At 40.4% G+C, this 14737-nt stretch overlaps 1 protein-coding gene across 1 annotated transcript in view; it reads right to left on the bottom strand.

Moving 5' to 3' along the window:
* The window catches only part of LOC122550249 (polycystic kidney disease protein 1-like 1), a 291308-nt gene that overhangs the window by 107679 nt on the left and 168892 nt on the right, over window positions 1–14737 (bottom strand). Inside the window, exons 28-32 of the mRNA XM_043691004.1 lie at window positions 12872–13057; window positions 11082–11159; window positions 10824–10963; window positions 7927–8047; window positions 6528–6627 (exon numbers count right to left, since the gene is read on the bottom strand). Coding sequence (XP_043546939.1) covers window positions 6528–6627; window positions 7927–8047; window positions 10824–10963; window positions 11082–11159; window positions 12872–13057 — 625 coding nt within the window. The remainder of the gene's footprint in view (window positions 1–6527; window positions 6628–7926; window positions 8048–10823; window positions 10964–11081; window positions 11160–12871; window positions 13058–14737) is intronic.

The raw sequence follows: 14737 nt of genomic DNA, 5'->3' as shown, positions 1-14737 counted from the left end.
CACTGTAAATTTACACTGTTTAAAAATGAAAATGAAATTCAAAGGTCTGCATAGAGTGTAAAACCAGGAATTGGGTAAGTTAGGGAATTTTAAAAGTTAATCTTGCTTTAAACTCTTATTTGTGTTTGGATTTAGTAAATAAATAAACACTGCTTAAAACAGATTTGTTACTGTTTACAAGAAGTTAAAGAGGAATATACTAGAGGAGTTGGTAGTACAGTAGTAATGTTATTTGGCTAGTAACCCAGAACCCCAAGCTGGGATCATGAAAGATAGTGAAATTTAAATTCAATAAAGAAAAAGAAATTGAAAAGTTAGCTTAATGGTGACCATGTAATCATTGTGGATTGTTTTAAAAACCCATCTAGCTCACTAAGGTCATTTATAGCATGGAATCTGCCTTCTTTACCTGGTCTGGCGTACATGTGACTCCAGGCTCACAGAAATGTGGTTGACTCTTAACTCAGTTGGAATGGGTAATAATTGCTAACCTAGCCACCGATGCCCATGTCCCATGGTCAAACTTTACAAAACAAGCTCTTTGACTACACTTCTAACTAGTTAACATACTGACAAGCTTAAACTGAAGTTTCTACTTCAATAGAGGTGACTTATTATTTATCAAAGTTTAGAAATGCAAAGGTTTATTAGCAATGCTGGTTGGTACTGAGGATGAAACCAAGAGTTGAGTGAGTGAGCAGAGTTAGACAAGGAAAGGAGCTATAAATTCACTGAAAAAGTTAAAACATAACTTAATTAACACAATAAAGTTGGCAAGACAGGTGATCTGTCATAGCTGCAACATGTGGGAGTTCCTGGATACTAGGCCAACTATAGCAACCACAACTATGCACACTGTGAAATTACAGTTCATGTTTTTGAGCTGGTGGTTGAGCTGAGACAGTGTGGGGGTAAGTTACCAAAATTTACTTTTTTCCAAAAGGCAGTCTCATCCTTAGGTTAGTCTCATCTGATTTGATCAGTGGTCAGGGACACAAGGATGTGTGTCTATGAGTGAAGCAGGTAGGGGGATGGGAAAGTAACAGTAGAGGAGCCTCAGACTTTACTATTGTCCAACAGTTCTACAGCCTATAACGCCAAAAGCGAAGGCTTTCCCACAGATGTGCCAAGTGATACAGGAAACCATTCAAGTGCAGGACAGTGGTAGGTGTGGGAGGGGGGGGATAATAATTAAAAGGAATTAAAAGACAGGACTCAGGGAATAAATGGTGTTGTACTGCTAATTAAACAGAAAAGTCGTACCGTTGCGAGAGATGTCCTTAATTTCTTTGTTCTAAAGTCCAAGAATGATAATCAGTTTGTGTAGAACTAGGATACGGAAAGGGGCTAGAATACTTGGTGCAAGTTGTTTATAGACCACAACCCTAACACTGAAAGTGTAAACCAAGAAAGTAGAGATGCATGTAATGTGGATAACACACAGAGACTGGGTAAATGTAATTTATACCATGTTATGTATATAGAACAAATTCTTGAGTACATTGAGGAATGAACCAGGGAATTTCAATGAAAAAGGGCTAATTAATAATCCTGTTGTAAAGAATCCTTTAGTGAAGAGTAATCATAATATCATAGCATTAACATTAGATTAGATTCCCAACAAGTCCACACTGACCCGCTGAAGAGTAACCCACCCATTTCCCTCTGACTAACGCACCTAACTTATGGGCAATTTAGCATGGCCAATTCACCTGACTTGCACATCTTTGGACTGTGGGAGGAAACCGGAGCACCCAGAGGAAACCCACGCAGATACAGGGAGCATGTGCAAACTCCACAAAAAATTAATGTGGCACCATAAATTACAAATAAAAGACATCAGTAATCATAGAAATCTGCATGTTTACCTCAAGCAGTGTTCAGATAGGTAATTAGAGATCTAGGCACAATGTGGACGATGACACAAGCAATCTAGGCATTCCAGGTGCACTATAGACTGTGCACACTTTGCATTGAGAGCACCATATCAAAATATGACTAACTTCGTTAATAGGAAAAGGTTCTACTCCGCAAATATACAAGTCACCTGTGCTCATCACAAACACATCTTAGAAGTTAGTGCCAGCTGCTTTGGAAGCTTCTATGATACTGATGTCTTTAAGAACTTGTGTAATTCTTGGAAGAAGAGGGCTATGTTCTCCAGTCATGGCTGATGGTTCCATTAAACAACCTCCTGACTGCCGTTGAATAAACACGGAGGCCAGAAAGGGCCAGATGATGTATCTCCTTAAGATGATTTTCTGGTGGAGAGGTCTGAATCTACAGAGTGTACCACACCACGCTGACATACTGTGCTCCGGACAAATAGACTATGCAAATTAGGAAGTGAAAAATGTTGAGCAGCATTCCTCCGAGGAGGAAGATGGAGGTTAAGCTGGAGGATCAACTCCTTCATCATATGAGGAAGCAGCATCTCCTTCATCATGACAGGAAGCAGAACACACCAGGCAGGACCGGAATGGGTTGGGTAAAATCTTTATTCACTGACTGTTAATGAGTTGATGCTGGAAAAACAAGCATACTCTTTTTATTCTCAAGTACATCTAACTGTTGTAAGATGCCACAACATCTGATGCCCCCACAGTCAGTTATGCTAGGATGTTATATGCTACAGTTGACACTAGGGAAACAAAAGCACTCCTTCAGACATGATTCTAACGTCTAGTGATGCTAAGCACAGTTATGGAATCATAGAGATGTACAGCATGGAAACAAATGCTTTGGTCCAACCCGATCTAGTCCCACCTGCCAGCACCCAGCCCATATCCCTCCAAACCCTTCCTATTCATATACCCATCCAAATGCCTTTTAAATGTTGCAATTGTATCAGCCTCCACCACTGCCTCTGGCAGCTCATTCCATACACGTACCACCCTCTGTGTGAGAAAGTTGCCCCATAGGTCCCTTTTATATCTTTCCCCTCTCACCCTAAACCTATGCCCTCTAGGTTTGGACTCCTCCACCCCAGGGAAAAGACTTTATCTATTTATCCTATCCATGCACCTCAATTTTGTAAATCTCTATAAGGTCACCCCTCAGCCTCCCCTCCTTCATAATCTACAGAGCCAGAAAATAACACCGTCTTATTCCTCTACAAAACACTACGCCAGGTTAAATTAATAATTATGGCTTATATTTTAAGTTTAATCAAGAGACATATCTCAAAAACATACAATCAAGAAAGAACCCAATCTACTCACTACTGCAGACTTTCTGTAGGTCCCACTTAAAACAATACACTTATCTGCTTCTGTGCTGTGAACTTCACCCAAACGGTTCTTCCAAGATCAGTTGTGAATTTCACTGTTTGTTAATTTTCCTAGATGCACTCCGATGTCCAGCGATACATGAATTCAAACAGCAAAGGCAGTAACTGTGCAGGTTTCCTGCTGTGAAGTTTCTTTTTCTCTCTCTCTCTCCTACACCAACCTCACCAGGTGTTTCCTTTGTCTGTTTTTCTCCCTTTTAAAACTGCTGTTGTTTTGACTTTTTTTTCCCCAAAGTTCCAAATAATGCAACAGAATATGAAACAGTAATTGCTGCTCCTGGAATTTGAGGAAATCACCTCTTGCACCTAAATAAAGGAGCAGCTGTTACAGCCAGAAATTTTTCCTGTTCTCCATCTTGGATTCTTTCTAGTTTCGTTATTTCAGATATAATGTGAATATAAATTTACAAATATGACATTGCCATCTATCTACTCCCAAAATAGTTTTATTCTCCTGTTTCTCCAATTACATCTATGTGCAATTCTGAGGTCCACAACTGGTCTGGGAGGAGTCTGCTATCTAGTGGAAACTGATGGCATTGGAATTTTCATGTGATGACCATGCAGATATTTGTAACTGTATCTTCCACAAGATTGAGGATTGGAGGCAGCATGGAAATTAAGGAGGGGGACACTTCTGAAGTGCCCTGACAGGAGACTACTGTGGGCCCTGGATGTGGCTCCCCCTCTATCTGGGTGCTAGGTGGCACCACCCTGTCTCTTCATGAGGAAGGAGCATCTGCAATGAAGTCAAAATCCCTTGTCTTCTTATTACCTCGCTGTTGGTGCTGAACACCAGTGGTTATAACAATCAAGTACAGGTCAACAGGCACCTCCAGCAGCCACTGAGAGTTCTGCTAGACTTGGCTCTCCATGGCAGTTTTCATTCTGTCTATGGACAACCTCAGACATCCACTGCCACAGCGGGCACAGTAGAGATAGCATTGATAGATTCCTCCAACCTCTGACATATCTGCCTGCTATTCAGGTTAATGTCTGTGCATATGGATGAAATTATGAATGGCTGACACCACTAGTTCCTCTCCTGCCTGGAGGTGTGCAGGTTCCTGGTCTCCAGCCATCCTCTGAATGTCAGTGGCCTGGGGCATTTCTTCCTCAGCCAGCTGTAGAGACATGACAGAATGTGCTCACCAGAAAGTGCTGCCAATTCTAATCCACGTCACATGACTGCCAAGGTATTGATATCTGAGTGACTGGAGGCTGCAGGAAACAGCCTTGCTGATGCTTTGTCCAAGGTGGAAGAGCAGATGATGGCCAGACAGGCTAGTCTCTTCCAGGGAAATATTCCTTGGATGCTACTGGTGCCTCAGAAGACAAAGGAGTGTGCAGCAGGGTGAGAACCTTCAACATGTTAAGAATACGTTCACGGTGGTGGTCATGGGAGAGTGGTGCCCGACTTGACATTGAGTTTTTTGTGGTTTCCAGGACAAGATGGTCTAAGCATCACCCCGTGAACTTGAGTCTTTTCTGCTCATTTCATTCAAGCTTTCTCTTCTCATAGGGGATGGGGTGACCAGACCACCATACCACCCATCCTGGCCCACCCCACCACCTATCCCAGCCATTCCACCACACAGCTCAGCCTTCTTGGCATTTTATTTCTTGCAATGGGTCGAAGGGAGTGATTCAGTAAGCTGTAAGTGATGTTGCAGGTGGTGAGATGGCCTGAGTGAGTGAGTGAGTAGGAAGTGCAGAGATCAGGAAAGGATAAGTAATTTGGCAAGAATGGAATAGGAGAGAGCTGTTCGGGAAAGATGCTGCATTCAAGAGTAAAAGTGGTAGACCATTGGCCTTGGTGGAAGGACTGTACAGTAGCAGAGTTAGATGAGTGCAAAGTACTAGACCGAAGATGATGGCACTTCTTCAGAGTGCAGAAGGTTATTCACCTCCTTCCTACATTGCCAGACATTCCACCAGAGTGTGATAATGGTAGTGGCCTGAGTGTCAACTTTAGACAAGGCTAGCAAAGTCTGGTATCATGGTCTCCTCTGATGACCCTGAGTTAAAGAGGACAGCTCGCCTTTCCCACCGACCCGTCCATCAAGATCTCCAACTCCTCTCTCCAAGCCAAACTGCCAATGTGCCCTTGAAAATCCTCGCACTGGAACAGTGAATGACAATTCCTGGCTTACGGTGTTTGAAATGGTGTACCACTAGGCTTTCAGCATGGCACTGGTAAGATGAATGCCAGAGGGCCCTGACATTGGCAAGCACTTGTACTGCTGCTGAGCATGAGAGCAGTGCCATGGAGGTGTGGCACATACCTCCTGTAAAATTACTCAAGAAAACCACTAGAGCTCACGGAAAGAAATAATCTATTCAAACTTGGCAGTTTGCCAAATTGTGGGGAATTTCAGCCTTATGTTTCTCAGCATGATGGTAGATAAGTAATAGCTAACATTTAAAGAATCAATACATTGTTTACAACAAATATACATCTCTTTAAATCACAAAAGTCCAGCCAAAGTGTTCTAACAGCACCTAAAAAATTAAGTTTAATGTTGTATTAGATTAAAGGAAAAGGCAGTAAATATGACAGAAAATAATGATAAGCATGAGGCCTAGGAGGAATTCATAAATCTGCAAAGGAGGACAAAGAAAAAAATTACAAAAAATTGGAAAACTGAATACAACAAAAAAAAAAGTGAGAAACATAAAGCAGATTTTAAAAGTTCCTTTGATGGCACCTTCCAAGCCTATGATGTGTCCTATCTAGAAGGACAACAGCAGCAGATACATGGGGACACCACCTACAATTCCCCTCCAAACTCCTCATCATCCAGACTTGGAAATATACTGCCATTCCTATGCTGTCACTGGGTCAAAACCCTGGAATTCCCACCCTCAATGCAATTCTCTCCCTAAGCAGATGGACTGCAGCAGTTCAAGAAGGCAGCTCTCCAGCACCTACTCAAAGGCAACTCGGGATGGTCAATAAACACTGGCTAGCCAGTGACACTCAAATCCCATGAGTTAATTAATAAAAACATTATAGGTATGCAAAAAGGAAAAGGTTTCTACATATTAAAAACATCAAGAGCGTGGGGATAGTGCAGGAAAATGGTGCTCAACTGGAAGATCAACCTTGATCTCCTTGAATGAGGTAGCAGGATTGAAGAGCTGGATGGTATACTCTTGCCCTTATTTATGCTCTTAGGCAAATCTCTGGAAGTGGAAACAAAATACATTTTTTTTCAGAATAGACTCATTCACTCACAGTTCTTCATCTGTTTTAATTCTTGGTAAAACAATCGGAGTAACCGGACATGGCTTGGTTTTAGATCCGAGAAGGTCAGTGATCACAGTGTTGATTGTCACTGCAGAAGTAGAGAAATATGAACAGAGACTAAACCAAATTAGTACAGACAGTGTGAAACAATAAATCACAGAGGGAAACAATTTAACAAGACTGTTGAAAGGCACATTGAATTTGGCGCATGGTTCATGGTTTGGATACTTGCACTCCAGAGGCATGGACTATCATTAGATCCAGACAGAAATTCAAATTCTAACATGGCAGATAGGGGACTTTAACTGAATTAATCATGGAATGAAAAGTTCATTGATGATGATGCTATGGACCTAACAATTTGTTGTTACAAGCTCATCTGTTTCACTCATGTCCTCCAGGGAAGGAAATCAAAACAGGTTAGGCCAGATGCACAGAAATGGAGCAGTCTTTTCAACTTCCCTCTGAAAATGACTGGTAAACCATTAAGTTTTAAGTCAGGAATGTCTTGAACCATCAGCTACTCAAGGCCACTTCAGAATGAGTTATCAATACTGGCCTTTCCAGCAATGCCCACAACCATGAACGAATGCAAAATAAATGACAAGAGATTATGTTGCTGTTCAAACATCAAACTTGACCACGAATATGCCATTATGGGAAAATGTGAAGTGGAAAACAAGAGTGATGTGTGGCCAAGTTTTGACCTCTAGAGCTTTTTCCTCTACTTGATAAATACAAAAGACAGCATGAAGGCCATTGGCACCAGCAATGTTGGTCTGCGATGAAATGGAAAACCATTAAAAGATTAATATGAAACAGTGAAACAGAACTATGATGCTGTAACTCAGATCTCAGACTCTTAACTAAACCACATAGAATACAAAGTGTACCCACAAATCCACAAAGCATTTGCAGGTAACTGTAATGTAGAACTTAATACTAAAACTAAAAAACTATTGATTCAAAAGCCAGGAAATTCTCATTCAATGATCTTGAGTCAAATGTTTAGTTTATGATAGATGTTTTCCACTCCCTGACCAAACAAACACATTTTGTTCCTTTACAAATTGATTGTGCCCATGAAAGAAAATTTAGAAGATGATAATCCTATGAATCAAGTGTGGAAAGGTTATATTTTGTACCTTAATCACCATCTATCCCTCCCCTCGCTACTTGTTAAGAAAATGTGCAACATTAGCATCTTACTTTTCTCAAAGCAGACTTCCTAATCTGGTAATTCAGTCCACTAGGGAAGACTGCATATTGAATTCTTGCTCACTTCTTCATCATCTCTGGATTTCTCAATGAGTCATTAACAGCCTCAGCACATTATATCTATCAAATTGCCAATGTAATTAGCAGTTGTTTCTTAGATAAGTCTTACATTTATATTCATCAGTTGCTTCACCAGCAGGTAAATTAAAGTAATATTCATGATCTCTTCCATCATACAGGATTGTTTCAGTTGAATTGCCAACGCTGTAGCTGTACTCATAATGCAGATCCTTCAATAAGATAGAAAATATCCAGTCAAGCAGTACATTCATTTTAAGACAACAGTATTTTTAAACTCTAAGAGATTGAAAGATAACTACAGTGTGTTGTTCTGAAATATTTCTGAGAAGTGCACAGGGCAAGGATCAAGATGTATGTGTTAGAAACGAAAGTTCTCAAAGGTAACAATCCTTGCTTGGACATTAGAGGATTAACAAATCAAAGCCGCAATATATACAGTTTACTTCTCTGTATGTTATTGATTTTGTCAGTATCATGACAAGGTTTACTGAACATGATATGTAAGAATTGGACTAGGACCTCTAACCTGAGATACTAAATAAGAGTACATAAGGAGTTAGGATCAGCAGCCAATAGAAACATCTGAACTGTAACTGTAAATATTAATAGATCTATGTCACCCTAATCCATGCTATTTCAGGTCCATTAAAGGCAATTACTTTTGCTAAATATTAATGCTCATAAACAAAGGAATGCTTTAATTTTATATACACCTCATGGCATTCCACCAATTTTTGATACACCGGCATTTGGAGTCCAGTTACTCAAGGTATTGTAGGAATATCTATATTTTGAAATGATTACTTCCCAGTGCAGTGAGGGAATTGAATGACCCTAATTCTTTTTAGTTATTGTAAATTATCACAGAAAACATAAAAGGGACCTTAGGGGGCAACATTTTTATGCAGAGGGCAGTGCATGAATGGAATGAGTTGCCAGAGGAGGTGGTGGAGGCTGGTACAATTACAACATTTAAAAGGTATCTGATGGGTATATGAATAGAAAAAGGGTTTAGAGGGATATGGGCCAAGTGCAGGCAAATGGGATTAGATTGGTTTGGGATATCTGATTGGCATGGACGAGTTGGACTGAAGGGTCTGTTTCCGTGCTGTACATCTGTGATTCTATGAGTGCAGAGCAGAAATTACCTGAGACAGATGTACGAGGTAGATGATGAAGGACATTCCATAGCCCCTTAATTCAGCTAATTTAAGATTGGATTAAGCAAGTGAGAAATTAATATTTATGCTTTCATGCCACTTTTATGGCTCAAGTTCAAGTAAATATAGGCTGACAAATGTAAGAATGCTTTGATGTAAAATGTTTTTATTTAAAGACCCAGCTTTGTTTTGAATTGGATTGGTTTTGTAACTTTGATGCAACAGACCTATGAGTAGTACTTCAGAATTCAGCTCAGTTGTGCTGAGTCTAGATATTTTCCAACTCTTCTGAATTTGATTCAGATGTGACATTTAGGATGCTGGTTAATCATGAAGGGTGGCACTCCATACATTAGACAGACAATTAAATTGTGCAGTGTTATCTTGGTAGAGATCTATGGAGTTGAGGAGTAAAGAGACACTAGCCATTAGAAAAGGGATCGACATATTAAAGAAGGAAATGATACCATTAAGATGACCATTACTTTAAAAGAAGCCACCTAGATAATGTGAGATTGATCAATTGGAGTTCAAGATTCCTCTGATCATGCCTAGGGAGTAGAAACTACAAGGGTAAAAGCTACCAAGGGTGGTTCTTAGGATTTCAATGTACAAGAAAGGAATGACAACATAGGAGGAGAACATCAACCAACAGAACAGAAAAGGGACCGATGTCTAATTGATCAATATCACAGACTGGCATCCCAAAGTGGATTGAGTGAAAACTTTTATTAAGTATTATTTCTTTTGTACTTGTTACAATAAACTTACTAAACTTTGCAACACTTGTGAAAACATATGGGAAACTGGAATGGGTCTTGTAACTAATCACGACGAGTAAACTTTAGATCGTCTCTCTCAAACTCAGTCTATAATTGTAAATAACTTCAGTCTTGGAATTAAAAGTGAAAGGGTACCCCCAGATATTACATATGAGCCTGGCAACATCTGCAGAGACAAACCACAGAAGTTGCAAAATCTACTCAGAATTTCCAACATCTTCTATCATTTCATCAGCCTTTAAAATAGAATAACAATGGCCACCTTTTCAAAAACTGTTTCAAGTGTCAAAAGCCATTGAGCACTGATAAAAACAGAAGAATGAACATGAGAGCAGTGACTCGACCAGGATTGTTCAGGAATTGGATTCAACTATGTGAACAGGTTTTGTCCTTCATCTTTTAAAAGGGAGCAAATGATGGAGCATTTGTTCAAGGTTTGAGCCTAACCTTTCATATTCTGAAGTGAGTTCTGAGGAAGGGCCACCAGACCTAAAATGTTAACTTTGATTTCTCTTCACAGATGCTGCCAGATCTGCTGAGTTTTTCCAGTAACTTCTGTTTTTGTTTCTGATTTATAGCATCCGCAGTTCTTTCGGTTTTTCTTTGATATTCTGATGTGCTGTAATCTGGAAAGTCAGTTCATGAAGGATAATGCTGAAGCTAATTAGTCTCACTTTGTTTTACTGAATGAAACACTGCAAGTACCTGCATTAACTTGCTAACTCAACCATACCACAGTTAAATTGCTTTTCTTTAAAGAATTATTTTTAATCAACTTGTTCAGACATGTAACACAAATCCAGGACAGGTGAGATTTGAACCCAAACTTTCTGCCCTGGAGATAGGGGGCATTACCACTGCACCACAAGACCCACTTTGTTTCTTTATTTGTGCTCAAATGAAGCCATATTTCATGCCCTCAACCTGAATATAATTAAAGTACAATTGTACAATTATGATGTGCAACTAACAGGATATCTGGTGCCTTTAGCAAATGCATATTTTCTAAACTGATGATTTTTTTTTAAACACTACAATCTCACCTTCCTGCCTGAAGTACAGAACATGCTATAATGTGTCAGAATCTCTGATCCAATGCTGGGTCGCACTTCACATGACAATCCTCGCGGAGCTTCATTCATGAAGAGGAAAAGTTGTGCTTTTCCTGTTTGGCTCTGATCTCCTATCGGAGAAGAAGTAGTAAGCGTATGACACAAAACGTTATAATCTCAGCATATACACTACTTCTGTGAGCATACGATTAGAGTGGAGTTCAAAATGCTTGCAATACTCTTACTTACCCACAGTAACTTCTATCATGTAAATCTTCTTGCTTTTCAGGCTGAAAGGTTGAAATGTTAAAGTCTGTGATTTTATACCTTCAAGGAAAGACAAAACTGTCACTAGTGGTGGAACAAAAAAAGCAAAATAAAACATAGCTGAAGGAAATATTAAAACTGCAGCCAAATATTAAAACTGAATGGCTTAGAATTTGTCATATTAATTCTATCTCATCTGCTTTCTTTTCTTGCACTTATCTCCTCCTTCATTCTCTCTCTTCCTGAATGTGCTACGGACAGTGAAGTATATTTCCACTAACACCAATTAATCTTCAATTCTTCACCTCAGTTATGATACTTTTTTAGAACTTTGAAAGGGAATATTAGCAAGCTGGCATTGTGAAGGATATCCAATCTAAAAAAAAACCTTAAACTGATTCAGTTGTCTAATATTTACAGGCATCGGGGCAGTTGGCACACACACATGCTGAAAGGTGGCACAACATTTGAATGTATTCAGTATTATCTCCATGGTCTGGCTGCAGTGCAGACAACAAAGTAATCACCTTGTCAGGAGCAGCAAGGCAAGTCTCCATTCCACATCTCTCGTGCTGTTTACACAGACCTGAATGAATCTTAGTTTGCCTCAGCCCTATCCATAAGTCATATGGGGCGGCACAGTGGTTAGCACTGCTGCCTCACAGCGCCAGGGGCCCGGGTGGAGTCTGCACATTCTCCCAGTGTCTGCGTGGATTTCCTCCGGGTGCTCCGGTTTCCTCCCACAGTCCAAAGATTTGCAGGTCAGGTGAATTGGCCACGCTAAATTGCCCATAGTGTTAGGTGTATTAGTCAGGGGTGAATGTAGGGGAATTGGTCTGGGTGGGTTGCTTTTCAGAGGGTCAGTGTGGACTTGTTGGGCTGAAGGGCCTGTTTCCACACTGTAGTGTAGTGAATCTAATCTAAGTCAGCTGCGTCTTCCTTCTATTTCCACTTCGATCATCAAAAGCTGCTACTGTTTACACCAATTTTTCCTCTTGGCCTACTTTGTTCATTCTCCATGAAAACTAGGTAAATTGCTCAAAAGAAAATTACACCTATATCAAAATCAGTAATTATAGACACGATGAACAGTCACTTAATTCTCCCTAATATTACGTTAAAAATCACACAACACCAGCTTATAGTCCAACAGATTTATCTGGAATCATTAGCTTTTGAAGCGCTGCTTCTTCATCAGAAACATAAGCCACAGACTTTATAGCAGCAGGATTGCAGTGTCATGGAATGTAATATTAAATAAATTTAGCTTACGTCTTTCATCTTTTAGAATGATCATTTTAGTTTTGGTTCCTTCATACGTAAATCCCACGAACCTTAATATTACAGTACTATCCAGCACTTGTCTTGTTGTAGTCTCTACATAATTTTTGGTTTTAATTTACAATGACTCTTTTCTGCAATTTGATTCATTTCATCATCGTATTGTGTTTAAATTCTTTCAATATTTTTAACTACTCAATATCTCAACACCTGGAGTTTACTTTCCTTCCCAGTCAAACAAGTGCTTTGTTATCCAAGTTGAGTTTTTATTCATAGTCTGCCACTCCTTTTGCTTTTCTTTGAATAAGGAATTAAATTCTACTAATTTTCATAATCTACAGCCTCAAAATGAGTTTTATTCTGTCAGTCGCAAAGGTTTCAATTTGTCCCATCTCAGCCTTAGGTCAGTATGCAACCCAGTGCATGTATTTATGGAAAAGTTCTTTAAAGCAAAGGTGAAGCTTACTCCTTTTCTCATTCAAGCTACGTACCTGTTGTTGTGTATGTTTCAAACTTCCTATCATTAATAGCTACTTTGGGCCACTCGATCATGGGGCTCGGTCTTGATGCAGGTGGAGGCTGTATGTCTGGAAGAACATCATCACCGTCTCCTTTTTCTGATCCAAAACTGGATCCTCCAGCTCCAGTATCTGTATTACTCCCACTGAATCCACCTCCTGTAACTCAACAACATAGGAGAGAGTAGTATAAAAGAAATCAAAAATGAGTTCTCAAGTGAAACATTGAGTTATAGAATGGTTACAGCACAAAAGTAGACCATTCAGCCAATTTAATCTCGGCCAGCTCTCTGCAAGGGCGACACAGCTTGTTCCATTCCCTGACTCTTTGCCTATGATTTCTTTCTCCTTGGTTGCTTATCAAAATCCTTCATACAAAGCCCCAGATGTATCTGCCTCCGCACCACTCTCAGGCAATACGCTCCAGATCCTAACCATTTGGCGTATAAAGCATTTCCTCTTGTCGCATTTGGTTCATTTTCCAATCTCATTATATGTGTGTCCTCTGGTTCTCAAACCATCCAAGGAGAACAGTTGCTCTAACGCCATCTAGACCTCTCATACATTTGAACGCTTTCCATGTTTAATTTGTTTACCATGTAATAACTGAGATCATTAAAGATACCATGATATCACTTAAATGCAATGACACCATAAGAAACATAATGCAATGCTCATTTCACGGAAAAATGGTGAAATGTTACTTTGCGGAGATGGCAGACATACCTTTAAACTGCTACACAATGAACATCATATGCCATGCTCAGTAACAGATAATAATTTCAAGACTGTGCTTCAAGAACTCATTGGCAGAATTTCTCATCAACCTGTCATGTTGTGGAATGCGCTGTGTTCCACTCATAGGGTCGTAAGCCACTTATCCAAATCCAGAGATCTTGGTTTGCAGAATCAAGTCTGAGAGATCTCAAACATGCAAATGCTCTTACATTCATGATCGTAACAGAGTTATAACTGGTAATCTTCCTGCTGCTGTGGTTCTGTTCGCAGAGCTGGAAGTTTTTGTTGCAAACGTTTCGTCCCCTGTCTAGGTGACATCCTCAGTGCTTGGGAGCCTCCTGTGAAGCGCTTCTGTGGTGTTTCCTCCGGCATTATAGTTGCCGGTCCCTGCCGCTTCCGGTTGTCAGATTCAGCTGTCCGCTGTAGTGGCCGGTATATTGTGTCCAGGTCGATGTGTTTGTTGATGGAGTTTGTGGATGAGTGATATTAGGGAGAATTAAACTCCATCAACAAACACATCGACCTGGACCCAATATACCGGCCACTACAGCGGACAGCTGAAACTGACAACCGGAAGCGGCAGGGACAGGCCACTATAAATGCTGGAGGAAACACCACAGAAGCGCTTCACAGGAAGCTCCCAAGCACTGAGGATGTCACCTAGACAGGGGACGAAACGTTTGCAACAAAAACTTCCAGCTCGGCGAACAGAACCACAGCAACGAGCACCCGAGCACTTCTCACAAACTTTGATCTTCCTGCTGTTTGACAAGCTAGGACATCCTACTCAATAAGTTTTCAACAGCAGGCTTATCAGAAGTCTACTGCGTAAAATCCCAGATCCCGGTGCCAGGTCCACCCTTCCACATCCCCAATCATGAGCCAGCCGGACAGCTGAATAATCTCTAGTGATACAGAAAATGGCCTGGCCCAGGTACAAATTTCAGCGTCTAGATTAGAGTGGTGCTGGAAAAGCACAGCAGATCAGGCAGCATCCGAGAAGCAGGAAAATCGATGTTTCAGACAAAAGCCTTTCATCAGGAAGGGCTTTTACCCGCAATGTCAATTTTCCTGCTCCTCGGATGCTGCCTGACCTGCTGT

The sequence above is a fragment of the Chiloscyllium plagiosum genome, chromosome 5 (assembly GCF_004010195.1).
Source record: "Chiloscyllium plagiosum isolate BGI_BamShark_2017 chromosome 5, ASM401019v2, whole genome shotgun sequence".
NCBI lineage: Eukaryota > Metazoa > Chordata > Chondrichthyes > Orectolobiformes > Hemiscylliidae > Chiloscyllium > Chiloscyllium plagiosum.
The sequence above is the reverse complement of the archived record's forward strand: the minus strand, read 5'-3'. Positions and strand labels throughout refer to the sequence as shown.